Consider the following 25,015-nt stretch of genomic DNA (forward strand, 5'->3'; position numbering starts at 1 on the left):
AAAACTACCTACCTTTTTTTATCAGCAAAAAGTATAATATAATAAAAGAGAGATACTTCAAAAGTATCTCAACCCTCTGTAGAACCACGAGACCCAAAACTAACTAAATTACTAGTTTCTAAAGATGAAAATAGAACTCATTCAGAGACAACGAGCATTCCTTCTACCACCCCAAAAACCTGCACAAGTGGTCTAATGAAACTATTGCTTAAGGTTCCCACAATACCACAATTCAGCACTCATTATGTCACTTGTGCAGTAAAACCAAATATAAAAATAATGAAAATGATTGTGACAGCATCTAAGGAATTAAATCCAAAGCTCATCTACTACCTACGCACACCCATCCAGCAACACAAAACTCTCTACACCCTTACTAGCATTCCTTCAACCATACTAGCAAGCCAATTCCTACCATTCTGCTTCCATTATTCCTTATGTAGAAGCTTCAGAAGCAGACCACAATTTGATTTGTGTACTTCTACATTTCAACGTATACGCACCAACAAATTGACTGGTTCAAAACAGAATTTCTGCTGCCAATAATACTTTCAAGATCCCTTCTCCATGTAACTCCCAAGGTGATCGTGCATACCACTTTGCTCTGCTCCACACACAAAACCGCATAATTAAATCTTCTTACAAATGCTGCTTCGGCCAGCTCTGCTCCCTCCACTAGACTTGTCTCCACTTTTAATCTTGGCTGCATAGCCCACCCCTTCCACTTTTCAGCATGTGCTTACATGTCTAATACTAGAGCAGCCCATTACTTCAGCATCACCACAGCAATTCTTAACCTGCATAACCCAACTATTCTACATTCCAATTATTAACAACAGTTTTTAATGCAGATGACAGGATTCAAATGACAATCAGAAAAAAAGCATAATTGAAGGGACCAACCCTATGCTTCTTCCACAACCATGATCTCAATTGAAGCGATAGGAAAATTTCTTCTGCATCCGCAATCTTTTGTTTAAACATGATTGAATTTCTTTGCTCCCATATACACCTTATAATTATCGCCCATATGTCTTTCCAAACCTGATTCTGCTTGGTAGTCAAAAGATAAGTGGAAACTCTCGAAGTGGCGCTTCAAGTCCTTATGTTGGATAAAGAGGATTCCTATCCACTTAAAGCACTGGGACCACACTAGTTGGGTAAGGGTACATTCTACAAACAGGTGTTGAGTTGACTCTTCTGAAGCCTGACAAAGCACACAATTCAAAGAACTCACTTGCACCCCTCTTCTAACAAAGATTAGATCTTGTTGGCAATTTGTCCCATAGACTCCTCCAGGCAGTAAATAACACATTAGGTAGGGCTTTACTTGCCACAACAGTTTGAATACACCATCACCCATGCTACTATCAAAATCAGCTAAGCATACATAAGCAGATTTAACTGAGAAATCCCCCAATACATCCTCTCCCCAAACAAGCGAGTCTGATTCCTCCCCATCCAGATGGCCTCTAGATATATAGCTTAGTAGTTCTCATTCTAATACAGATTCCCACTCGTACCTTACCCTCCTCCACCTTAGCCTCCATTGCCACACTGACTCTTCCCATCCACCAACCTCACCTATTGTCATCCCCTGATCCAACGACAAAGAGAAGAGCCTAGGATACATGTTTGCTAGGTTATTGGTGTCAATCCAAACATCCTCCCAAAATCTAACTCTATTTCCAGAACCAACTTTTCATCGAATTGCTTTTTGGAACCAACCCTCTTCTTCTCCATCCCCGCATACACAGCAAAGATCTCGCCACCAACGTGAATGAAATTTCACAGCATTTTGACTCCGATTAAAGTCCATCCCATATTTGGCAACCAAAATGTCTTTCCACTTACCTTGTTCATTACTCACCATCCGCCACCTCCATTTTGCCAACAAAGCACTATTAAAGGTTTTGGGATCTTTATCCCCAACCCTCCTCCATCCATGGGTTTGCATACATTCTTCCAACTAACCCATGATATTGGTGTGTGATCTCTTCTCCAAGTCCACGCAGAAAACACATACTTGATAAGACAAATTCTTCCCGCAAATGGTCCCCTGTTGGAAGTTTGTTAGAAGGGTAGAGGGTCCGGTTTAGATTTTGGTAGATTTCTTTTCTGATAATTGTACACAGGTCAGGATATCCCTGAAGTATCCCCTCTTATTTAATTTAATTCTTTGCTGATAAAAAAAAATTTAGTATAAGGTGACAGAAGAACATATCAAGGTATAAAAAGAATATTTCAGTAAATAACTTACCAACACAATATAGGAATTCCCTTTACTTATTAGAATATTTCATAGTGTAAATATTATAAATATTTTGATTGTATTCTCTAGTGAAACTTAAGATTTCATTTTAATAATTTAATGTGAAATACCTATAAGATATACATTTTTGTTAAATTACTTAAGATGAATATTATTATTTACAATAGATTCATTTAACTAAAAAAAAATATTTTATTTTTGTAAAATATGTTTGTAAATCTCTATAAAAATTATTAATTATAATTTTAATGTCATTATTTTCTCAAAAATTAGTGAAGTAAAATTCTATATTTAATTGAAAAAAAATATATAAACTAAGCATACAATTTCATCTCAGAATTGCAGTCTCTGTAATCTGCATTTTTTAGGATAAACTTGTTTGAAAACCAAACAATACTGATGGATAAGTTCCGAGTTACCTTCATGATAACACATAGTACCAAGGCATGAACAAGGAAAGGGACAACAGAAAAGCATGAAATAGTATGATACAACAGAAAGGGACATCCTCCCTCTCTCTCTGGTTTCTATTTCTTCTATATTTGAAATATTTGTTGTTACTGAATGAGGTACTATGATGCAAGCTTAATCAACTTGATCGTGGATGTTACTATGAAATTTTCTCTTCTTTAATGCACTGAGACATTAATCCTTTATGATCAAATCATATTTGTAAACAACCACGTTATACAATCATACCAATTTTATACAATATATAGTGTATTCGTCACATCATTAAAGCATTTAAGGAAAAAAGAAAATAATAATAACACTGTTTTCTCAAAATCCATCATGTGTGGCCCTCAACAACATAGATTCAAACAAGTGAGTGAATGAAGCATTTATACAAATCTCTCTGTAGGGAGGGAGTAAAAGTTCTTGTATGCGTTGCTTATTCATTTCCTTCACTTTTTTTTTCCATCATCGAACACACTATTTCACCTAGCGAGAGGTATGAGTTGGGTGCTGAAATTCAGATTGACCTGTTCAATTGACTCTGCACTACTGTTAGGTTTTGTTCGAGCTGCTTCAGTTGCTAAGGTCTCCTTTAGTTCAAACACTATCACACTCATGATTGGCCTTTGGTTGGGACGTAGAGAAACACAAGCCATTGCTATTTCCACGGCTTTCCAGGCTGAGTTAATGTCAAAATCTCCTTCTAACCTTGAGTCAACAATGGCCTTGATATCCCCTATAGCAACCAGGGATCTAACCCATTCAATTAGGTGACTCCTTTCTTCGTTCCTTGCTATTACTTGCTGGCCTGTGATTATTTCCAGAAGAACCACTCCAAAGCTATAAACATCACTTTTCTCTGTTAATCTATTGTTTTTGTAATAGCTGCAATGAATGCAAGACATATCATGAAACCAAATATATTTTCTGCCAGTGTATGGTGATATCTCAAAATCTCAGAAATTAATGGATGGACAGTAATTCAAGTTCTTACTCAGGGTCCAGGTAACCAGGAGTTCCAGCGACAACAGTTGACAAATGTGATCCCCCATCATCTGGGATAATTTTGGATAGACCAAAATCAGATAATTTCGCTTGGAAGTGTTCATTCAACAAGATGTTTGAAGATTTTACGTCTCTGTGTATTATAGGTGGCTTGCAACCATTTTGCAGATACTCCAATCCTATATTAGATTTATGGAAAACACATTAACAAAACTATCAAAACGCATAATCTGAAGTTTGCTTTCTTACCCAAGGCTGCGTCTACTGCTATACGCAGTCTGTCTTCCCAGCTCAAGAATTTTGATTTACTGTGTTTACCTGCAAGAACAAACTCAGTAACTTTCATATAATTTGTACAGTTGAGCAATATGAAAATTTCCATATCCAGAATTTTGGAATACAAAACTAACTAGGAAATTGATTTGCACAAACTTTTTAACAAGAACTTCATTTTATTTGGGAACTAACCAGAGAGATGTTCCTGTAAGTTTCCATTGGCCATGTACTCATATATGAGACTCTTATTGCTTCCTTCATCACAGTAACCAATAAGGGAAGTCAGATTTTTATGATGAACTCTCAGTAGAAGTGTAACCTGAAAATCAATCCACTACCATGTTTAGCCATAAATACTTACTACTCAATTCAAAAACCAAGTGCAAAGTGATTAAAACTTACCTCTGCTTCAAATTGTTCATAACCACGGAATGATGAAGGGGAAAGAATTTTGACAGCAACTGGAGTGTCATAAATATAGCCCAGATAAACTGTTCCAAATCCTCCTTTACCAACAATTGTATTGAAATTGTTGGTAATTTTACAGATGTCGGAGTGTGAACATATTTGTTTTTTAGACTGCTTTAATGAATCCTCTTGTTTTGTGTGCTGCTCGGATATCTCACTTTGATCCTTTTTTACCATCGAAGCTGTTAGATATTGTACAATAGTTTGGAAACTGTCAGTTAAGATTGAATTTGTTTTGCAAATTTAAAAAAAAAATACGAATGATTTTATCATTGTAGCATCACCTTTTGATTTTCTCCTCTTAAGGATCCACAATATAGCTGCCACGGCAACCAGAAGGATCAAAACCCCGCAGACTGATGCTACCAAGGGTATAACAATGTTATTTCTGTGCTCGATGCATTGACCATGTTCACAGATATATGGATTTTCACCCAAACTGCATGGAAATCACAGAAGATTTATGTTCAAAGTTTAAAGCAACCTTGCAAGTAAAATTTATTTCTTTTAAGACTTCCAAAAGATTATTGAGTTTATTAAGTTAAATACAAAAGAATAATCTCTCTTTCAAACACGCATCGTCGTTACTTTAAGCAACCATGTTATGAATTTGAGTAGTTTGAGTAAGATTCATATACCTTAGGGTGAGAGAACCTTCCTTTGATTTTTCAACAAGTGCCGAGGGAATTGAACCGAAGAGGTTATTCTTCTCCAAGTTTCTGCCAAAAATAGGAATAAATAATCCTTTTGTCTTTTCTGGTACAGTGGATAACATAGTTTCAAGTAATTGAGCAAGTAACTTACAAGATCTTCAAGTGTTGTAATTGAGACAGAAAATCAGGAACCTCATCGTTTAAGCTATTATTCGATAAATCCCTACAAATTTAACAAACAATTTATCCCTTTTAAGTATGTTTAAATCTTGAATCATGTGGCAAAAGATATGTCGATTCTTCACACATAATAAGTACATAAGAAAGAACAAAAAGATTTAAAACAAGAGACTTTTCTGGTCTCATGTATTTCTGGATGGGGTGAAATAAAAGAAAAACTCACAGCTTCTCCAACATGGTGAGCTTTGAGATTGAAGGGTCTATCTTTCCTGACAATCCACTTGAAGATAAATTCCTGTTTTGCTCAATCAATAGTTATATTTATATACAATATCATCTCAGTTTTATAAAGCAATAATAGGAATTTGGCAAGCATGACTTACAAAGCTGTGATTCTTGGTGACTCAATTCCGTTATAAGAACAATTGAGACCATCCCACAAGTAGGCTGCAGGGGCGCATGGATCACCTTCCCAATCTCTTTTCACTCCATAAACTGACTTTATGCTTGTAATCGCATCAACTATATATGTTTCAAATCATAACAAATCAATTGTAAAAACAGAAGAGATGGATATAAAATATAATAGTTTCGGGGCTTACCATCTCCCTGGGATGTATCAGATTGATGGAATTGTTTTACTCTGTAAATTTCAATGGCATTGATGATGGGAGGCAGGGTAGAATTTTGGGTCCTCTCCAGTGAATATGTAATTACTTTCCCGCTGATGGCTGACGGGGTATGTATAGTATTGACAGTGTGGTACTGTGGAGAGAAATTTTGAAGCCCCCACCCTGATTCCCCGTTCCTCCTTGTGATGTTGAATTGTCTTGTCTGATTCGTGGTTAACACCTGGATCTCCGTGAAGTGCATGTAAACATAGAATTTCTCATTTTCATCTTGTGGCTTCCACCTTATTACCAACGGAGCACTACCATTTGCTGGTGTAACTGCGGTGCTCATGATGGTAGCTCCCAGTTCGTAATAGTTCTCAACAAAAGAATCATCAGAAATCGAGGCACTTAGCTGTGTCCAATCTTCCTCGAAGTCACAGGTATACCAGAAACGATCATGAACATCAGTCGGGTACCTGTGAGAAGAAAATTACAACATAATCAATCAATCTCTTAATGCAGAAAAAGATTTAATCCATAACTATGATTTCACCTGTAGTTTCTGTTAGGACCCAAATCGCACCGCATGTAACTTAGCAGTGATCCCGATTCAGTTACGTATGTATCATTTTTCAAAGTCCTCAATTCAATGGCTGTTATAAATGGTGTACCCTTTCCTGTGTTAACCAGACAGATTTGTACGAAATCCTGTAAAGGTACATGTATGATCTCATTGGATTGGTAAGAGGATGCATTGTGTATAGTGACTGTATCCCACAGGTTAGGTCCCAGATGAAGATCAAACTGTGGTGACATATTTCGGACATCATAATTTCCATAAAGAAAAAGAGTGCGGATGAGATACTTAGAGCCTCTTGTGACGCTTATTTTGTAGCAGTTCCTTTTTCCTTCTGGGAAACTTCTCAGCCTCAACAGTTGTCGTTGACTGTGCCTGCTGATCTCCTCAGATGATATTGTCGATCTCACACCAGTATTTGTGAAATTTGCATCCGAAACGTAATTTATACCAAGTGTGTCAGTATAGTTGACACCTGCTTCAGCTCCGCAATCTATGCTGATAAATCCTAAAACATAAAATTGCATATATTACTGTTAAAGTTGCTACGAAGAGAGAAAGAGTGAAATTAATAATGAAAGAAGATATATATTGAATTCAGTAATAATTTAAATTACATAGATAAGATAGATAAGACATTAAGTAGTGAAAAGATGAAGAAAATTTGAATATCAGACTAATAAAGTAGCTACGACAAATCGTTCTGCCGTGAAAGATAAAATGAATATTTCAGTATGATTATGATGAATCTAGTATTAATCTTTAGTGAAACATGTTTATTATTCTTTAGTGAAACATGTTTATTATAGATACTTCAGAATATAGTTTGGACTAGTGCGACTGGTAAATATGGAGCTTTACAAAATTGATTATTTTTTATTTTTTTAATTAAATAAAATTTATTTTTATTCTTTTTCTCTTTTGTCTGTCTTCTTTTTCTATTGTTTTTTAGCACAGAAAATAATGATATAATGAAGTTGTTTGAGAAAATAAATGGTTGGCGTTTTGGTGTAACGAACCTGGTTGAGCATGAGCTTGAAGAAGTAGAACAGCTAAAACAGCAACGTAGAAAGTCATCAACATTGACTTAGATGACCTAGTCAACGTGTGAGCTTTTGAGGTAATTACAAACACTTTTTAGGTTTAATTTCTGTTTCCGTGTTTAACTCTGCAATCTGCATCATACAAATAATACTACTTAATTCACCCATCAATCAACCAAAATTCAAATAAAATCTGTAATTTAATTATTTTAAAAAAACAGCTAGCATAAAAGGCTGAATATTATCACAAAAACTGCAATGATTGAGCAGCATCACTTCCAGGAATATATACAAAAGAGACCAATAACAAACACTTTGTTGTAATTCATCTTAACTTTTATAAATAAACACCTCAAATTTTAATACTTTCCTAATTAATCTTTAAAAAAATCATTTTTCATGAATGATTTTTTCTAACACATCTGAGTTAAATCATTTAAATTAAATCTTAATAATTTATTATTTTTTCTTCTTCTTTTTGTTACAATCATCATTATATATTAAATAGAAAAATTAAGAAAATAACAAAAGAAAATAACAAGTTGGCACGACTTCAATAACGATTTATGCATATGAAGTCGTGTCGAATTGACACGACTTACCTAAATTTGTAATTTTTTTAAATGGATCCTATTTTGATAAGAAAAAAAAAATAACCCATGGTCAAAAACTATATATATATATATCCAAATATATTAACATACTGTAAAGCAGAAGCAGTGAATCTTATTCTCAACTTGTAACTTTTTTGGTCTCATATGTTACTGACATGACAGAAGTAGTTAAGATTGGATATGTGAAGCTAAGGTGATAATTACCTTGGTCAAACTCACAAGTACTTTCTGATTAATAACAGTAATTTGAAGATTATGACTATAGCATATAAAAAGATATTAGAAAAGAAACATAAAAGAGAGAAGACGAACAACATGCATGCATATAAGAAAGAAACACACCGTGCAATTGCTTGGGAAGGTGTTTCTGCTGCTGCTACTGTGATATCTCTTCAAGGTAGGTTTTTGGTGGATGAATGGAGATGGATAGTAGTTTATAATATGCTTATGATGAAAACTTTTTGACATGGCAAGGTTTGTCCTTTACAGTACAAGACAATGTGGAATAGTTACAGTGCTAAAAGTCATAAAAAGTATTTGACTTGTCCTTGTAGAAGACAATGTGGAATAGTTGCAGTGGTAGAAACAAAAACATTGACATGTACTCTCAAATACAAAACAAAAACTAACCTTTCTTTCTTTCTTTCCTTCCAACTTCCACAACCACACATAACCACTTATAATTATTATTGGAAAAAAAAAATACTGTAACTCACAAATGAAAAAATTGAGAAAGAGATTCTAATATATTACTTGTTTCTAGAAGATGATGTTGCTTCATGGAGGATTTTTTTTTAAGGGAAAAATAAATTAAATTTGCTAACATTCTAAACACCACAAAGTTCTTATAAAATATTCCAGAAAAAGCACTATCTTCGTTATCTTACTACTTTCACAAAAGCTAGGAACTAAACTCTTTTTTTGGATTTTCGTATAGTACTAGGAAACTTGGTTTTGAGGTTTTGTATAAGGGTTAGAACACCCTGAAATGTCTCTTTTTATTTTATTTATTCTTTACTGATAAAAAAAACTAAATTCTGAAAAAAAAAACAAATTCCATAATACACATAAAAACAGTTTTACTTATACAGGTACCTTGTATTATATCTTCCCACACATAGTGCTTCAATTGATATGTATTACCAACAAAAACCTTGTACTTTACATAGTTGTTAGTTGGTTACTGAAACATTAAAATAAATTGATTGTTATTTTTATAAGAAAGAAGATGCTAACAAATTTGAATATTTCATTAATCTTTGTTGATCGATTCTATTAAAAAATGGAGTCTGAAAATCCCCTCATTTTATAGTTTCAATTTCACACTAATTTATATATATAAATCCTGAACCCTAGATAATAATGATAATTATTAATCATAGTTTTACGTAGAAACTCATAATAATGATAATTAATCATAGTATTTGTTTTATTTTTTATTTTCACGATACACATAATTTGGTAAGGTTTATATTAAAAGTATATTACATTAAGAATATTGCTTCAAATTATTAAATGTAAATGCTTGAAGAATGAACATTAATACTCGCTAATTAAATGTGCAGTAATATAAATCTTCTACACGTTAACGCGTAGATATGCCGTAAATTTAACGATGTACACGTATATAGCTGGTCACAAACTAATTAATTCAAATTTTACAAACTTTCTAAATTATTTCTATATTACAAATGCATTAAATAGAAGAAAAATGACGAAAAGGGCCTCCTTTAAAAATAGAAAGAATAAGGGAATGTGTGGTGTAAGGTTAGGAGAGAATTAGGAAATTAAAAAAATTAAAAAGGACAAAACAGACATTTTACATTTCATACGAATGAGATTTTTTCCGTACATATAAGCTCGTCACTGATTTTACATATCAAAATAATTATTTTAGATATTAAAATAATTATTCACTATATTAACTAATTAGATATTATTTTTTAAAATAATTTTTATTATTAATAAAATTTATAAAGTAATTGTTAATTATCAATGTTTTAGTTATTAATTACTTATTTTAGATATCAAAATAATTAGTCATTATATTAGTTAAATTAAATATAATTTTTTAAAATAGTTTCTATTATTAATAAAAATTTATAAAATAGTTATTAATTATCAAAGTTTTAACTACTAACTACTTATGTTCTAAATTAGTCTCTATTAATCATTTAGAGACTAATTTAGAATATAAAATATTATTAACTAAAATTTTGGTAACTAATTTAGATATCAATTTAAAAATTAATTTATAATATTTTATTAATAATAGAAACAACATTAGATATCAATAATTTTTTTTTCTAAATTAGTATTTAATTTAATTAATATAGTAAATACTTATTTTTAGTTTCTAAATTTAATTATTATTTAATTAATTTTTGTAGTGTATATTTTAAATTTTAAAATTTGAAATATTTTTTTTAGTTTGAAAATATCTTTTAAACTCTAAAATTTGAAAAACAAAAGTATATTATTGTATTTTTCTTTTAAAATTTAAAAAATACATTTTGAATTTTAAAATTTAGAATATAATCGTTCAAAATGTCTATAATATTATATAATTTTAAAATGAAAAAAAAAATCTTGTAACTTTTGTCTAAGAACAATTTTGGAATTGAAAAATTTAAGAAAGTGAAGATAAGGAGGTGGAGAAAGAAATTTACTTTAATTTGTTTGATTATGGCAGTCTCTCAATTGCAGTCTATTTTTTAGACCAAAAAGAAATTGATATGTTTGATCGTTGATATGTAATATATTATATTATATGAAAAAGGTAATATGAAAAGGATTTCTTTACTATTATAACCATATTATAAATTTATATATAATTTAAAGAATTTTATTTACTTGATTTATATATATTTTTTTCAAAAAAATATCAATTTTAACATATTTTTTTTCTTTCATTTGTCTCATACTCACTCATGGAAATTTAAACCGTGATTTGAAGTGGACGCACAACAAACGGTTGAAAATTGATCATTTAAAGTTATTTCTATTCATATGTCCAATCAGAAATTATTGTATTTACCTTATACAAATCTATAAATATTCTTTCATAAGAAAATAATAATTAATATATATTAGATAATAATCTAGAAATAAGCATGTGAACAAACTAATAAATCGTAATTCAATTAATCATGACTAAATACCCTCAATTTAAGGTAATAATTAAGGAGCAAACACAAGCTTAAAGAGTTTTGACTCTTTTTTTTTTACTGAACTCTATTAATTCTATTAGTGTATAATATAAAGTAAACATAAAATATATCCTATTAATAAATCCTCATAGAAAGATATTTATAGTTCATAATGACTTTACCAACTTGAATAAAATTATTTTTTAAACACTATAAAAAAATCATGAAATAGAAATCAATGTTTAGAGACCAAAATAATTAGTTACAATAGAAACTAAAATAGAGACCATTTTAGAAACTAAAAAAAAATATTTGTTTCTAAATTAGTTTATATTATTGTTAAATAGTTTCTAAATTGGTATCTAATTAGCAACCAAATTTTAACTACCAATTATTTAGTTTCTAACTTTGGTAGCAAAAACCTTGGTTGCTAATTAGATACCAATTTAAAAACTATTTAACAATAATAGAAAATAATAGAAACTAGTTTAGAAACCAAATTTCTTTTTAATTTCTAAAATGATCTCTAATTTAGTTACTATTGCAACTAATTATTTTGGTTTCTACAAATGATCTTTAATTTCTATTTCATGATTTTCTTGTACTGAAAATATAGTTGTAATTTATACTAAAAAAACTTCCCTACTAAATCTTAAATTAATTATAAGTGTATGTACGTGTTAGAAGACTTGCTGCAAGTTTGATTCTGATCAAAATATTTTATTTTGTATTTCTTTTTATATCTCATTATGAACACAATATAGGAGTTCCCTTTACTTATTTAGAATATTTCATTGTGTAAATATCATAAATATTTTGATTGTATTTTCTTATTCAAATTAAAATTTCATTTTAATAATTTAATGTGAAATACCTATGAGATATGCATTTTGTTAAAGTACTTAAAATGAATTTTATTATTTACAATAGTTTCATTTAACTCAAAAAAATATTTTATTTTTTTAAAATATGTTTGTAATTTCTATAAAAAATTATTAATTATAATTTTAATGTCATTATTTTCCCAAGAATTAGTGAAGTAAAATTCTAAACTTAATTGATTTTTTTTATATAAAATATGCATACAATTTCATCTAAACTTTCTCTAAAATAAATTTTATATATATATATATATATATATATATATATATATATATATTATGATCAGCTTAGTGTGAATGCAAATTTGATATTTATTTATAGTTGTCCACATCTTGTATTAAGTCATTGGTCCTACTTGGCAATGACATCTCAGAATTGCAGTCTCTATAATCTGCATTTTTTAGGATAAACTTGTTTGAAAACCAAACAATACTGAACTGCATATTATGATGGATAAGTTCTGAGTTACCTTCATGAAAACACATAGTACCAAGGCATGAATGACTAAGAAATTTGGCTCAGAACAAAACCAACTTAACTTTATCCTTCTAATTTATTTCCCTTTACACATATATATCCACAATTTCAGGCTTCGTTTCCTTTTCTTACACAGATTCTTGTTTGTTCATTTATTACTTTTTCTACCAATTTAATCAGAGTACTATTCTTACAATACTGACAACAAAGTTTCAACTACCTTATAAAAACTGCCTCCATCTGCAAAAATCATGACATTCACAAAGGGATGAAAACCAAACTTCTTTTTACACATTTTTTACATAAAGGGTTCAACTATTCACTGGTTTTTACTCTTTTTTTCATACCTTTTACATCTATGTTATCCTCTTTATTTTGTTTTTTGACATCCTTTTTCTATAAAATGATTCATGTGTAGGCATTGTTTTAATTGCCTTAATTGAGTATTAATCAAGTATCTAACTGCCTAACCTTTCTTCACTGTTTTCTAGTATATCTGCATCTCATACTCACCACTGCATAAGGCATCTCATGAAACATTATTTTGGTGAATAAACAAAATTTTGCAAACACTTTTTCCCCGCGAAACTAGTTAGTCATGGATCCTAAATTGTATCGGGTCCACGAACTTAATGCACTTCCAAGTTTAAACATCAACATGTGTGGTATCATAAATATCTTCCTATATAGACTGGTATGATTATAAATTCCCCAACCACTCCATAGGAATTTATGCAGTAAATGCCTCATGGTTTTCTTCTAATCACAAAACACATCCACTGTTTGATAATATCTGCTTATACCAATTATCAAATAGTGATCTCTTTCTGAAATTTCATGGATGGCAAATGGAGATGCCATTGGGCTTGGAGCTTCACCTTATGGTGTGTCCTTGTATATACCATTTCAGAATTTTCTGGAAAGTCCGTAGTTCTGGCCACAGAGAAGAACTCTATGCATCACAAACAAGAAAGGAAACTACATGATGTCTCTGGTGAGGATTTTCTTGTACTGTTCTGAGCTTGTGTAAAATTGTCCCAAAAGTTATATACTAACTAAATACTAAATAATTAGCCGTTAGCATCAAGGAGAAACATTCTGGATTTTTTTTTTCTTATTCTTCTGTTTGTAATAGCCAACATAAATGACTAAATAAATAATAAATGAAAAAAAAGGTTAAAGAAAACTACTAAATTTTTTATTATTATATCCATAAATTCTTCTCATATCAGTTTGTGTTAATTCTAGGTTCTATTTGCATTGACTGTGGGATACCAGAAAAAGCTACCTACACTGATGAGAAAACTCAGATTCCTTACACTTCAGATGCACTGTTCATTGACACTGGAACAAGCAAAAACATATCCCTCAAGCTCACTTCTGAAATATCCCAAAGAATTTTCACTACTGTGAGAAGCTTTCCTGAGGAGAAAAGGAACTGCTACAAACTACAACATCCAGAACGCAGAGATACCATTTACTTGATAAGAGCTTCTTTTATGTATGGAAACTATGATGACTTGAATAAGCTGCCACTATTTGATCTCTATGTTGGGGTTAATTTTTGGGACACTGTGATGTTTGACAATGCCACTCATGTTGTAATCAAGGAGATTTTACATGTGCCATCCATGGATGAAATATATATTTGTTTATTGAATACCGATAAGGGAACTCCTTTTATATCAGCACTGGAGATGAGGCACTTGGATCATGACAGTTACAGAACAAACTCTGCACTCTTATCCCTATATAGACGTTTTGACATTGGGTCAATAACCAATGAAATAGTGAGGTAAGTTAGATATTCATCCGTTACATATGCAAGCATTTTCACAGATGTTAAACAAGTTTAATACAAGTCATGGGTGTTGATTATTAATTCAGATTTTATTATTATTAATTCTGATTTTATTATCCTTAAACTATTTTATCGTTATTATTGCATTAATGGTCAGTTTAGGCCTATTAGTATTCATATTTTATAACTTCCAGTAACTGTAATTTTATTATATATATTATTGACTAAATCAAAAATATATGAATGAGTTTTGCAATCTTGTGCAATTACTTTCAATCAGTTTCTACAACCTCTTGCCTTGCCTTCTCTGGTTTTATGTTTTCTTCAATTAGTTCCTACAAGGGGACTCAGTTTCTATTAGTCCATATGAGAATTGATTTAGCTTTTACTGCTGTTTTTTTTAAAGGCAAAGCTTTTAATGCTGTTTGATAACATGTAGGTTTGAAGAAGATGCTTATGATCGAATATGGTATCCTTACAACTTACCAGATTCTACACTAATCAGTACTTCCTCCACCATTGACTCCGTGGACCATACTGCTTATCACCTTCCACCAGAAGCAATGAAAACTGCTGTGAGACCAACAAATGAAAATGGTTCCCTGGAATTTGAATTTGACACCGAGCATCCTACTTCAGATTCGTATGTTTACTTGCACTTTGCTGAAATTGAAAAGCTTAAGGAAAATGAAAGCAGGGTATTCGACATTACACTGAATGGACAAATTTTGTCTGAATCTGTGACTCCCAAGTATTTGCAGTCAACTACGATAGAAAGTGCACAGGCTATTAGGGGAAGTAAGCTCAAGTTCTCTATCCACAAGAAACCAAGTTCCACCCATCCTCCTATTCTAAATGCCATGGAGATTTATGTTGTTAAAGAATTCTTGCATTCACCTACAGATCAAGAAGATGGTTAGTTGTTCCTTGTCCTCTCTTTGATTTCCTTTTGTTGTTTTGCTGTTTTGTTGTTTTGTTACAGTTATAACTGTTAGAAAGGTAGTAAAAGTATAAATCACATCACAAGTTAGAAAAGTTGGTTAACGAAAATAACAGACATTGACACTCTATGCTTGTGAGAATTATAGTTAAGGCTATCACCGACATCAAATCATATTACAAGTTGTTGTCGTTGGATAAATCTTGGCGAGGAGACCCTTGTGCACCGTTGGAATACTCTTGGAATGGTATAAAGTGCAGCAATAATGGATATAAATCTCCCACAATAACTGCATTGTAAGTTCTATTTTCCAAAATTCAAATTTGCATTGATTAAAATCATGGCAGACCAACGCTTATTTGAACTGCATGCAGAAACCTAGCCTCCAGTGGATTAGATGGCCCGATAAGTGGTTCTTTTTCGCAGCTCAAATTCTTAGAATTCTTGTAAGTGTTAATATGGCAACAGATTGAGTAAATTCTGTTCCTTGCCCAAAAAGGGTTGGAAAATAGGATATTTCTTCCCTAAAGTTGTACTCAGCATTTAACATGGATTCCTTAAACAAGAATTATTAATTTACCATAATTTTAGTTTAACATAAAAACAATGCTTTGTTTCTCAGGGATTTATCAAACAATAGCTTAACAGGACCACTACCTGATTTTTCAGAGCTGCAATACTTAAAAACTCTGTAAGTTATAGAGATTTCAGTATCTGATATTTGTCAGTGTAAATAAAAAAAAAGTCATCTCACATATGCTATCTTAGCAGCAATTTATCAGGGAACAGACTCTCGGGTGAAATTCCTCCACTTCTCTTGAAAAGATCAAAGAATGGTTCCCTTATGTTAAGGTTTGTTTTGGTTTGAAATCAAGATGTTAATAAGTTTCTCACTGACCTAAGGTTCAAAGATGTGGACCTACTTTTTCTTGTAACTTCTTTGTTTTACTTTACTTCTTCAATCTCTTGAAACAAAATTGTTATGACCATAGTGTGGATCCGGATCTCTGCCGGAAAGGCCCATGTGAAAAGGCCAAAAAGAATATTGTCCCACTTGTGGCAGGCATTCTTTCAGCACTACTCTTCTTCATTGTATTGGGTTGTGTGCTGACTATCATTTGGAGGAGATACAACAGAAAACCAGGTCTGAAAATATATATAATTGTCTTACTTTCAAGCTAAACTGAGGCTCTCACAATCATTGACTTCAAAATGCAATAAACAAAGACCAAACTAAAATCTTGCATTTCAAATTATGTATTTAATAAAAAGGAAAAATGTCACATATTTAAATTACAGTATATAATAAAAATGACTTTCTGATAATAATAAATTTTGATTACTTTGTTTAGCCTCAAAGCAAGGTGTGAGATCAAACGAAGAATTTGTGCTGAAGACAAATAATAAACAGTTCTCCTACTCTGAGATAAGGACTATAACCAATAACTTTGAAAAAACAATTGGGAAGGGAGGATATGGAATTGTTTATCTTGGTTACTTAAAGGATGGCACACAAGCTGCTGTCAAAATGCTCTTGTCTAAATCTCCTGAAGGATCTCAGCAGTTTCAGACTGAGGCATGCTTCTCACCATAGAAATTTAAGATGGCATAATTTGAATTCAAAGAAATGTTATATCTAAGATTACATGCTTCCACCTATTTGCAGGCTCAACTCTTGATACGTGTGCATCATAAGAATTTAGCTTCCTTTCTTGGATACTGTAATGAAGTTGGACACACAGCCATCATTTACGAATACATGACTAATGGTAACTTGGAGGACTATCTTTCAGGTATATTAATTTGTTCTCCCGTTCATTCCATGCTTGTATTGCATAGTTACTTGATCAATGACTATACCCAAGTAAACAAGAAACTATACTCTATTTTTGTGTCTGAGTAGATGCTAAGAGAGAACCATTGAGTTGGAGACAGAGGATTCAGATAGCACTTGATGCTGCTCAAGGTTAGTGATTTGATTTGTCCATTCCTCACTTTGCTGTTACTGAAGGATACTGAGTTACTGTATTGAACCTATACTTCTAGGTATTGAGTACTTGCATCACGGCTGCAAGCCACCAATAGTCCACAGAGACATAAAGACTGCAAACATTTTACTGAATGAGAAACTGCAAGCAAAAGTAGCTGATTTTGGTTTCTCAAAACTTTTCTCAGCTGAAAATGAAAGTCATGTATCAACTATAGTTATTGGCACGGTTGGATATCTTGATCCAGAGTAAGTTTTATCAAACAAACATGGTGCCGTTTTTTTTATCTACAAGAAGGTTTTAAGTTGAACACATCTTTTTCAACCCATCTGAGTTTCCTTTTACAGATACTACATATCCAGCAGGCTGACTGAAAAAAGTGATGTTTATAGTTTTGGCATTGTGCTTTTGGAGCTAATTACTGGGCAGCCAGCTATAATAAAAGGTCATAATAACACTCACATTGTGCAATGGGTTAACCAATTTCTTGAAAGGGGAGATATACTACAAATTGTTGATCCAAAGATGCAGGGGGATTTTGACTTTGGTTCTATGTGGAAGGCCTTGGAGGCAGCAGTGGCTTGTGTGCCTTCAATCTCTATCCAAAGGCCATCAATGAATCACATTGTCGGTGAACTGAAAGAGTCCTTAAAAATGGAAGCAACCCGAGAAAAAGAAGGCATCAACTCGATTGAAATGAATGTTGTTGATCTTGAAGCTGGTTGTGGCCCAGATGCAAGATAGTGACCAAGAATGCGTTTTCTAGTTCTTTTTCCATTATTTTTAGTTTCTAATTTTTTTTTGTCAACCTCCAACTATATATAGTCTTGTGGATTTACAAGAGAATAAATCCATTATCCATCTAAAGTAAAAGGCATGCTACTGCTTAGCAAGAGAGACAAATCTGTGCAACGTATCTATAGTGTACAAAAGAGGTGTTAAAAATGTAATATGATTGGATGTGATCTATGAATATTTATTGGTTGTGAATCAAAATTCAATCCGAAAATGGAAAAAAAAAAACTTGAATTATCCAATTTATTCACCAAAAATAAAACCACCGCCAATTCATCAGTGGGAAAAACTCCAAGTCTCCAACTCATGCAGCTATCTCGTGATCAAGATTATTATGCTGCCTCCTAATCACAAATTTTCAACAACTTCTCTCACCGACCACCATAGTAAATAAAAGAAACATTGTAAACAGACACGAGACAGGAGTTTGTGACTAGAAAGCAATATCACGTGTGAGGTTAAAACGTATGATCTCAAAAAACAGGAAACTATCGAAGGATGTAACCAGTTCATGTGTTCTCATTTAATAGTCATGCCCAACTTCAATCCTCCTCCATTAGTAGGGTGATAAGGGGTCATTTCAGTTGCCATATTAGTTCGACACTTCAACTTATAAATATAATACATGCACACAAGAAGGTTATTGTTAGCAATACAAAGATGAATATGAATAGCAGAAAAGGACTTCTTGTACTCTTTGCATTTGCCTTCTTGGCATGGGGTAATGCACAAAATACCCTTGTGCCAGCAATCATAATATTTGGTGACTCAGCCGTGGATGTTGGGAATAATGATTATTTGCCTACCCTTTTCAAGGCAAACTACCCTCCTTATGGAAGGGACTTTGTCAACCATCAACCCACTGGGAGGTTCTGCAATGGGAAACTAGCCACTGATATTACTGGTGAGGAAATAATTTTAAACTTGGAACTCACTCGGCTTGGTTAGAAATAATGTTTCATTTTTGTTGAAATAACGTTTACTTTTGCAGCTGAAACACTGGGTTTTAAGAGTTTTGCACCTGCATATCTTAGCCCTCAGGCTTCAGGGAAGAATCTCCTTATTGGAGCAAACTTTGCTTCTGCAGCGTCTGGTTATGATGAAAAGGCTGCTATTTTGAATGTAAGTTGGGAATGAATAGCGTGCGCACACACTCAGGCAAACTCGCATATCTTTGAAAATTTATGTTTTTCTAATATTATTTTTTGCAGCATGCGATTCCATTGTCTCAACAGTTAAAATATTACAAGGAATATCAATGCAAGCTGGCCAAGGTTGCTGGCAGTAAAAAAGCATCGCTTATTATTAAGGATGCGCTGTACATATTGAGTGCTGGCAGCAGTGATTTTGTGCAAAACTATTACGTCAATCCTTTGATCAACAAAGCCTTCACTCCTGATCAGTATTCTGCATACCTTGTGGGTGCATTTTCAATCTTTGTTAAGGTACTTTAATTTGTTACTGTTATTCTGCAAGCTATGGCTAGTAACTGGAAAAATGAGTTATAATCTTACCAAAACAGAAAAAGACTTTTAAAGGTGCTTTGCTTTGAACATAGGACTTGTATAAATTGGGAGCTAGGAAAGTTGGAGTGACTTCACTCCCACCTCTAGGTTGCCTACCTGCTGCAAGAACTTTGTTTGGTTTCCACGAGAATGGTTGTGTCTCGAGGATCAACAATGATGCCCAAGGATTTAACAAGAAAATCAAGTCAGCTGCAGCAAATCTCCAAAAGCAACTTCCTGGTCTTAAGATTGTTGTCTTTGATATTTTCAAACCTCTTTATGACCTTGTTCAGTCCCCTTCAAAATATGGTAACCTATACTTCATTTGCTAGAATACTATCACACATGACTTTGATCTCTTGGTGTAATAGGATGCTACTTATTCTTCTATACTGTCTTTTGATGTTCAACAGGTTTTGCCGAGGCAAGAAAAGGTTGCTGTGGTACTGGAATAGTGGAGACAACATCTTTAATGTGCAATCCAAAATCACCAGGAACTTGTTCTAATGCAACCCAATATGTGTTTTGGGATAGCGTCCATCCTTCACAAGCTGCTAACCAAGTTCTAGCCGATGCATTGATTTTACAAGGCATAGCCCTTATCACTTAAGGGCCCGTGGGTGTGTACAACAACTGTTCATGGAAATGATGCAAAAGAAGCCCGTCTTGTAGTATTTAATAAAATCTTAAGAAATTTCATATTAAATCATCGTGGAAATAATGCATGTACCACTGCTCATATTTATTTGTTCTTCTTTATCTTTTTTTCCAAATTTAATCAATGTCATTGTAAAATTCAAGGAACTTCCAATTTGAGATGCAATTATTGCTGCCGCTATGTTTCCACTTTGCATTCATAAGTACATACCCAAGGAATCACCTAAAAAACGAGAACACAGTTACATAATGCAGGTATAAGTCAGAAGAACACGATGGACATAATCACTCAACCGAAATTTTAAATTTTTCCGATGACAATGATATCACCGGCTACAATGTCTACGGCCAGATTTGACGTCATATGAACTATGATTGAAAATGCATTTTTATTTAATACACAGATGGTGTCTGAACTATACCTAACGGCTAATTTACATTGACTACTACACTGTATATACTTGTAATGCATGGTGATAATAAGTTACAAAAAACTAACTACAGGATGCTGATCTACTTCGTCTTTGATGTCTACCACTCAAGCTAGAGTCTTTTAAAGCTTCTGCATATTTCTCCAAATTATTTTTTTCCAAGCCTAAAGAATCTGAGAAGGAACCTCTTTGATGTGCACTGAGTTTCTTTGAGCTTCCCATGAAAACGCTATCTGAATTTCTCCTATCTACTTCTTCCTGAGTACTCATCAACCTAGAGAAATCAAGGGAAGTTCTAGATGTGACAATGAGAGTTGCAGACTCACTCCTAAGACCCTCAATTCCAGTTGAAGTACTTTGCTGTGGAGGATTGCTATCTTGATGTCCACATTTTTCTTGTGATGAAACATGACAATGGTGATGACTACTATCTTTACCTTGTATCAGTTGTCTAAGCTTGCTTAAAAGCTTGGTCTGGCTTGTGGTGTTAGTTTTGGCAGCAAAGGAATTATCAGAAAAATCATCACACTCTCCAAAGTCAGTGAGAGAAGAAGCCTGCGAGGAGGACCATTGATCTATATCAAAGTCCACAGTGTTCCCTGGTCCATCAGTATTTGCGTATTCAAGTATAAGCTGCTTGGCTTTCCTCTCAGACGTGGGGCTTAAGCTTCTGCTTAAGTCCTTTGCAACCATTTTACCTGGTGGGGCTTCAAAATTTCTTAGTTCATATCGTAAGCAAGCATTTATCCACCGCATATAAACTAATTCTTCAAGATCTGAACATCGATCAGAATGTAGTTGCTCAATTTCCTTCATCAAGCGCACGTTTTCTTGTTTAAGACACTCACTTTCTTGCTTCACAGCATCTACCTGCATCCCAAAAGCACAAGGTAAAAATTAGAGTCTAACAAGTAGTGACTGAAGGAAAGGTGTTGTTGATTATAAGCTCCGTACCTCTGGGTCTTCCAGAACTGCATTAGCAAGGATTTGGGTAGAATCCAATCTTCGAACTAAGTGAGAATTTTCTATATGCAATCTTAAATTAGATTTCCTCAACTCTTCTGCTTCAGACTCCAGATCCTTCAGCTTTTGCAGCTTTATTTGAATGTCCTGATCACAAGCAGCATCCTTGCATTGTTGGTCTTGCAACCTGGAAACTTTCTGTTGAAGACTTACGATCTGTTCCCTATTCTGTTCAGCTTCATACCTAATTTTCTCATTAAGCAATTTGACTTGTGCTTTTGCACTCTCAAGCTCAGCCAGCACTTTTGCATGATCAGAAACTTGTTCCTTTAGTCTCCAATTCTCAGACTGCAAGGTTTTAACCTTCAGATTGAACATCTTTACCTCAACAGTACTAGCTTTCAATCTATTTTGGAGCTCCATCACTACTGTTTCTTGCTCTCTAAGACCACAGTACTCGAGCAGTTGAACCTCAAGACTTTGTTCCCTGTCTTGAAGCATTCTAATCATATTCCTGAGTTGAGTTACCTCTTGCTCGTAGTCATCCTTATCAGGATCTGCATATACTTTTAACCACGGTGCTTCCATATCTTTGTTAAAAGAATTTCTGACAACTGTGGCTCCAAAGTCTACGACCTTAAGAGGATCACCATTTTGTGTACTGTCAGGAGAGAGAACAAGAGGAGAATTGCCAGTTATCACCCTGTCGGTGCAAGTTTCTTCCTGTAATAAAAGGAAATTTAATAACCCTGTTTTAGTTTTTTAAGTTTTCTGAAAAGAAAAAAAAAATTGCCAACTTTATGTAATGTGTATGATTAGTTATGTTAATTGGTAGTTGCATGCAAAGGTATCCTACATACAAATATTCTTTTTTTCCTCAAAAGTATCTTAGATACAGCACTATAATATGGAAGGTTTCAATGTTAAAATTCTGTTGGCCGACCAAATTTTCTTAACTCCTTATTTTACTCTAATTTTCTTAGTTCCAACAACAATTTTCTTGTTGTTCTTTTGTACAGTGCTCTTAATTTGACAGAGAGATATCTATCTCAACTTCTCCCTTTGTTTATAGGCAACATGCCTTGTTCAAACTATATCAGTCCATTAACCTAACTAATTAGTGGCTACGGGTACCTAACACCCTATTACTAAAAGATTTATACTTTTTAAATAGCTTCTTTTTTTGTTGGAAACCCTCACAATATTTAGAAGCTACATAAATTCCAACCCCCAAAATTGATAGTAATGAATCAACAATAAATCCTAATTAAAATGACAGCTTTAAAAATTCAGAAAAATACTATTCTCTCTGTGACAGAGTACATACTTGTACCCCCCCAAAAGCAACTTACAGAACACAGAAAATTTGCTGCTGAAATGGTGTTGCAAGTACTTAGTGCCGCCCCTATACCTCCTCCTGAATTAACTTCACTCTCGTGATCTGAGAAAGATAAAAAAAATGAAAAAAAAGAAGCTTATATTCATCATTCAAGGAAACAGGGGAAAAAGAGAGCTGAAATATTGGTGTGAGGCAAAAACCAACCGAAAGAACCCCCCTTGCGTGACTGGGAGGGCTTGATTCTTCTGATTCTGAAACGTGAGTAGAGAAATCCAGCAAATGAAAGAGCCAAAGCCAAACCAAATTTAAGCAGAACAGGCTTCACACCCGTTTCCTGTATGATCACCATCGTCACAACTAATCTAATTTCTCTTTGAGCCCTGAAGAGAGACAAAGATCACATAACTTTCCTTCATCATCATCAACATCCTCACCCATCTCAAACCCACGGAAAAAGCACAAGATTCATTTGTAGTTTATGCCTAGAAACACAAAAAAGTCATAGATAAGCAAAGTCCACAACCCACATAGGAAAATCATTACACGTGACCAGAAACCATTCACAAACCAATCACAAGAAAGTCAAATCACGCGAGGCTTACTAGTAACATGCTGGCTAGATTGGTTCCAGGCAAGTAATAGTAAAAAACAATAAAAAAAATAGTGCATGACATGATCCATCGCTATCAAAAGTCAAAAAAACTAAACGTCTGAAAGGGAGCATGAATGAACAAGTAAAAAACTCAATTCAAATTATGAAAGAAACAAAAAACCTCAAAGGCCAACACAAGTTAACATGAGAAGACAACAACTCAGGTGAGTTGTGAAAAATCTGTGGGTTTGGAGGTTTACTTAAATGCTATTGAGGTTGTCTTTTAGCAAATAGCTTTGGTTGCGTGTGAGGTTGTCCCTATCATGGACGAAACAGCAATTGGGCAGAATCGAATTGTTTGAAAAATCATGTCTTTATAGTTTATAGCTACAAACGTTGGCCATTGATTCTTGTCGTGTGGAGGAATGGTGAAGGCGACGTGGAAGGTGGGCCTTGTGAGCGTGAGTAACAGAGTTGAAATTAAAGAAATTGGAATTATGATATGAACAGAAAGAAAGCAATAAAATTGAAGATTCGATTCGATCGTTAACAGCGAAACCATTACTAATTAGAAAGAGAAACTGCAATATAATATTATGGCTATGGAAGAAGAAACAATAGCACAAATTATACTTGTGTAAATATTTTTATTTGTACTTTTTATTTTTATATTTAGTTTTTTTTTGTATTTATATATATATATATGTTTAATATTAAGATAACAATAAAATGATAAAAAAAAATTATTATATATTTTTAAAATAGTAAAATAAAATATTGGTATAAAGGATAAAATGAGAAAATAAATATGTATATAGGAACCTTTTTATATATAGGTATAGGTAAAAGAATTAATTTTTTTAAAAAATATTGTAATATTTAGTTTTAGAATTTAAAAAAAAATATTATTTAACTGTTGGCTATGTAAAAAAAGTTAGTTTTAATCCTTGGTATTGTCGTTTAATCCTTCTAATTTATCTATTTATTTTTATTAGATATTTTCTCTCAATATCCATCTAAATGAATAAAATATTATAGAAACCATTGCAAATACAAGCTATTAAGTGTATGTGTCTACTTCTGTTATGATACTACAGAATTTAAAAAATTAAACATTATAATAATTACAAATACAAAATATTGGTAAAATTTATGTTGAAAACATATAAAAATCAATAAGTTACTAAATTTATATGATAAAAAAGAAGTTAAAAATCATTTATTATTAATGGTTTGATCATTTTTTCACAGACAATAAAATTAATTAGATGAGTTGTATTTATAAGAATAACCAGGTAATATAATTTTCATATAGCAGTTACAAAGAGAATAAATATA

The 25,015-nt window shown here is 32.7% G+C and overlaps 4 protein-coding genes across 7 annotated transcripts; 2 read left to right on the forward strand and 2 right to left on the reverse strand.

The window, feature by feature from the left end:
• Nucleotides 1-2,957: 2,957 nt before the first annotated feature.
• LOC150027656 (LRR receptor-like serine/threonine-protein kinase IOS1) lies at nucleotides 2,958-8,614 on the reverse strand. Its single transcript, XM_090301941.1, has 14 exons — nucleotides 8,501-8,614; nucleotides 7,521-7,676; nucleotides 6,478-7,009; nucleotides 5,913-6,400; nucleotides 5,694-5,832; nucleotides 5,534-5,605; nucleotides 5,282-5,353; nucleotides 5,116-5,196; nucleotides 4,762-4,916; nucleotides 4,412-4,659; nucleotides 4,202-4,328; nucleotides 3,983-4,051; nucleotides 3,723-3,912; nucleotides 2,958-3,613 (listed from the first exon to the last, which is right to left on the reverse strand). The coding sequence occupies exons 2-14, from the start codon at nucleotides 7,582-7,584 to the stop codon at nucleotides 3,211-3,213; spliced, it is 2,640 nt and encodes an 879-aa protein (XP_090158067.1). The 5' UTR covers nucleotides 7,585-7,676; nucleotides 8,501-8,614; the 3' UTR covers nucleotides 2,958-3,210.
• A 4,578-nt stretch (nucleotides 8,615-13,192) lies between these two features.
• LOC137835904 (putative leucine-rich repeat receptor-like protein kinase At2g19210) lies at nucleotides 13,193-18,474 on the forward strand. The gene is made up of 13 exons (XM_068644646.2): nucleotides 13,193-13,660; nucleotides 13,915-14,461; nucleotides 14,907-15,382; nucleotides 15,556-15,703; nucleotides 15,782-15,853; nucleotides 16,030-16,098; nucleotides 16,179-16,259; nucleotides 16,400-16,551; nucleotides 16,760-16,983; nucleotides 17,074-17,200; nucleotides 17,311-17,373; nucleotides 17,454-17,643; nucleotides 17,743-18,474. Exons 1-13 carry the CDS (start codon nucleotides 13,504-13,506, stop codon nucleotides 18,137-18,139), a joined length of 2,703 nt encoding a protein of 900 aa, XP_068500747.2. The 5' UTR covers nucleotides 13,193-13,503; the 3' UTR covers nucleotides 18,140-18,474.
• A 222-nt stretch (nucleotides 18,475-18,696) lies between these two features.
• Nucleotides 18,697-20,533, forward strand: LOC137835910 (GDSL esterase/lipase APG). The gene is made up of 5 exons (XM_068644662.2): nucleotides 18,697-19,094; nucleotides 19,182-19,312; nucleotides 19,402-19,635; nucleotides 19,749-20,004; nucleotides 20,109-20,533. Exons 1-5 carry the CDS (start codon nucleotides 18,851-18,853, stop codon nucleotides 20,303-20,305), a joined length of 1,062 nt encoding a protein of 353 aa, XP_068500763.2. The 5' UTR covers nucleotides 18,697-18,850; the 3' UTR covers nucleotides 20,306-20,533.
• Nucleotides 20,534-20,634: 101 nt separating this feature from the next.
• On the reverse strand, nucleotides 20,635-24,222 carry LOC137835909 (protein CHUP1, chloroplastic). 4 transcript variants are annotated; one of them, XM_068644660.2, is made up of 5 exons: nucleotides 23,938-24,222; nucleotides 23,290-23,567; nucleotides 23,099-23,187; nucleotides 21,738-22,469; nucleotides 20,635-21,653 (listed from the first exon to the last, which is right to left on the reverse strand). In XM_068644660.2, exons 2-5 carry the CDS (start codon nucleotides 23,432-23,434, stop codon nucleotides 20,847-20,849), a joined length of 1,773 nt encoding a protein of 590 aa, XP_068500761.2. In that variant the 5' UTR covers nucleotides 23,435-23,567; nucleotides 23,938-24,222; the 3' UTR covers nucleotides 20,635-20,846. The 4 variants fall into 4 exon arrangements, with proteins under 4 accessions (XP_068500761.2, XP_068500760.2, XP_090158068.1 ...); XM_068644659.2 differs by having other exon boundaries at nucleotides 23,859-24,028; XM_090301942.1 differs by lacking the exon at nucleotides 23,938-24,222 and adding an exon at nucleotides 23,688-23,851.
• Between the last annotated feature and the right edge of the window lie 793 nt (nucleotides 24,223-25,015).

The sequence above is a fragment of the Phaseolus vulgaris genome, chromosome 5 (genome assembly GCF_051622355.1).
Source record: "Phaseolus vulgaris cultivar YP4 chromosome 5, ASM5162235v1, whole genome shotgun sequence".
NCBI lineage: Eukaryota > Viridiplantae > Streptophyta > Magnoliopsida > Fabales > Fabaceae > Phaseolus > Phaseolus vulgaris.

Coding starts and splice junctions, on each gene's coding strand:
- LOC150027656 (XM_090301941.1), bottom strand. CDS start 7,584: ATGTTGATGACTTTCTACGTTGCTGTTTTAGCTGTTCTACTTCTTCAA. Junction 3,913..3,982: donor AGCAGTAGACGCAGCCTTGG/GTAAGAAAGCAA, acceptor AATCTAATATAG/GATTGGAGTATCTGCAAAAT. Junction 3,614..3,722: donor CCTGGTTACCTGGACCCTGA/GTAAGAACTTGA, acceptor CATTCATTGCAG/CTATTACAAAAACAATAGAT.
- LOC137835904 (XM_068644646.2), top strand. CDS start 13,504: ATGGATGGCAAATGGAGATGCCATTGGGCTTGGAGCTTCACCTTATGG. Junction 16,099..16,178: donor CTGCAATACTTAAAAACTCT/GTAAGTTATAGA, acceptor CTATCTTAGCAG/CAATTTATCAGGGAACAGAC. Junction 16,260..16,399: donor AATGGTTCCCTTATGTTAAG/GTTTGTTTTGGT, acceptor TTATGACCATAG/TGTGGATCCGGATCTCTGCC.
- LOC137835910 (XM_068644662.2), top strand. CDS start 18,851: ATGAATATGAATAGCAGAAAAGGACTTCTTGTACTCTTTGCATTTGCC. Junction 19,313..19,401: donor AAAAGGCTGCTATTTTGAAT/GTAAGTTGGGAA, acceptor TATTTTTTGCAG/CATGCGATTCCATTGTCTCA. Junction 19,636..19,748: donor CATTTTCAATCTTTGTTAAG/GTACTTTAATTT, acceptor CTTTGAACATAG/GACTTGTATAAATTGGGAGC.
- LOC137835909 (XM_068644660.2), bottom strand. CDS start 23,434: ATGGTGATCATACAGGAAACGGGTGTGAAGCCTGTTCTGCTTAAATTT. Junction 23,188..23,289: donor ACGCAAGGGGGGTTCTTTCG/GTTGGTTTTTGC, acceptor TATCTTTCTCAG/ATCACGAGAGTGAAGTTAAT. Junction 22,470..23,098: donor CAGCAAATTTTCTGTGTTCT/GTAAGTTGCTTT, acceptor CTTTTATTACAG/GAAGAAACTTGCACCGACAG.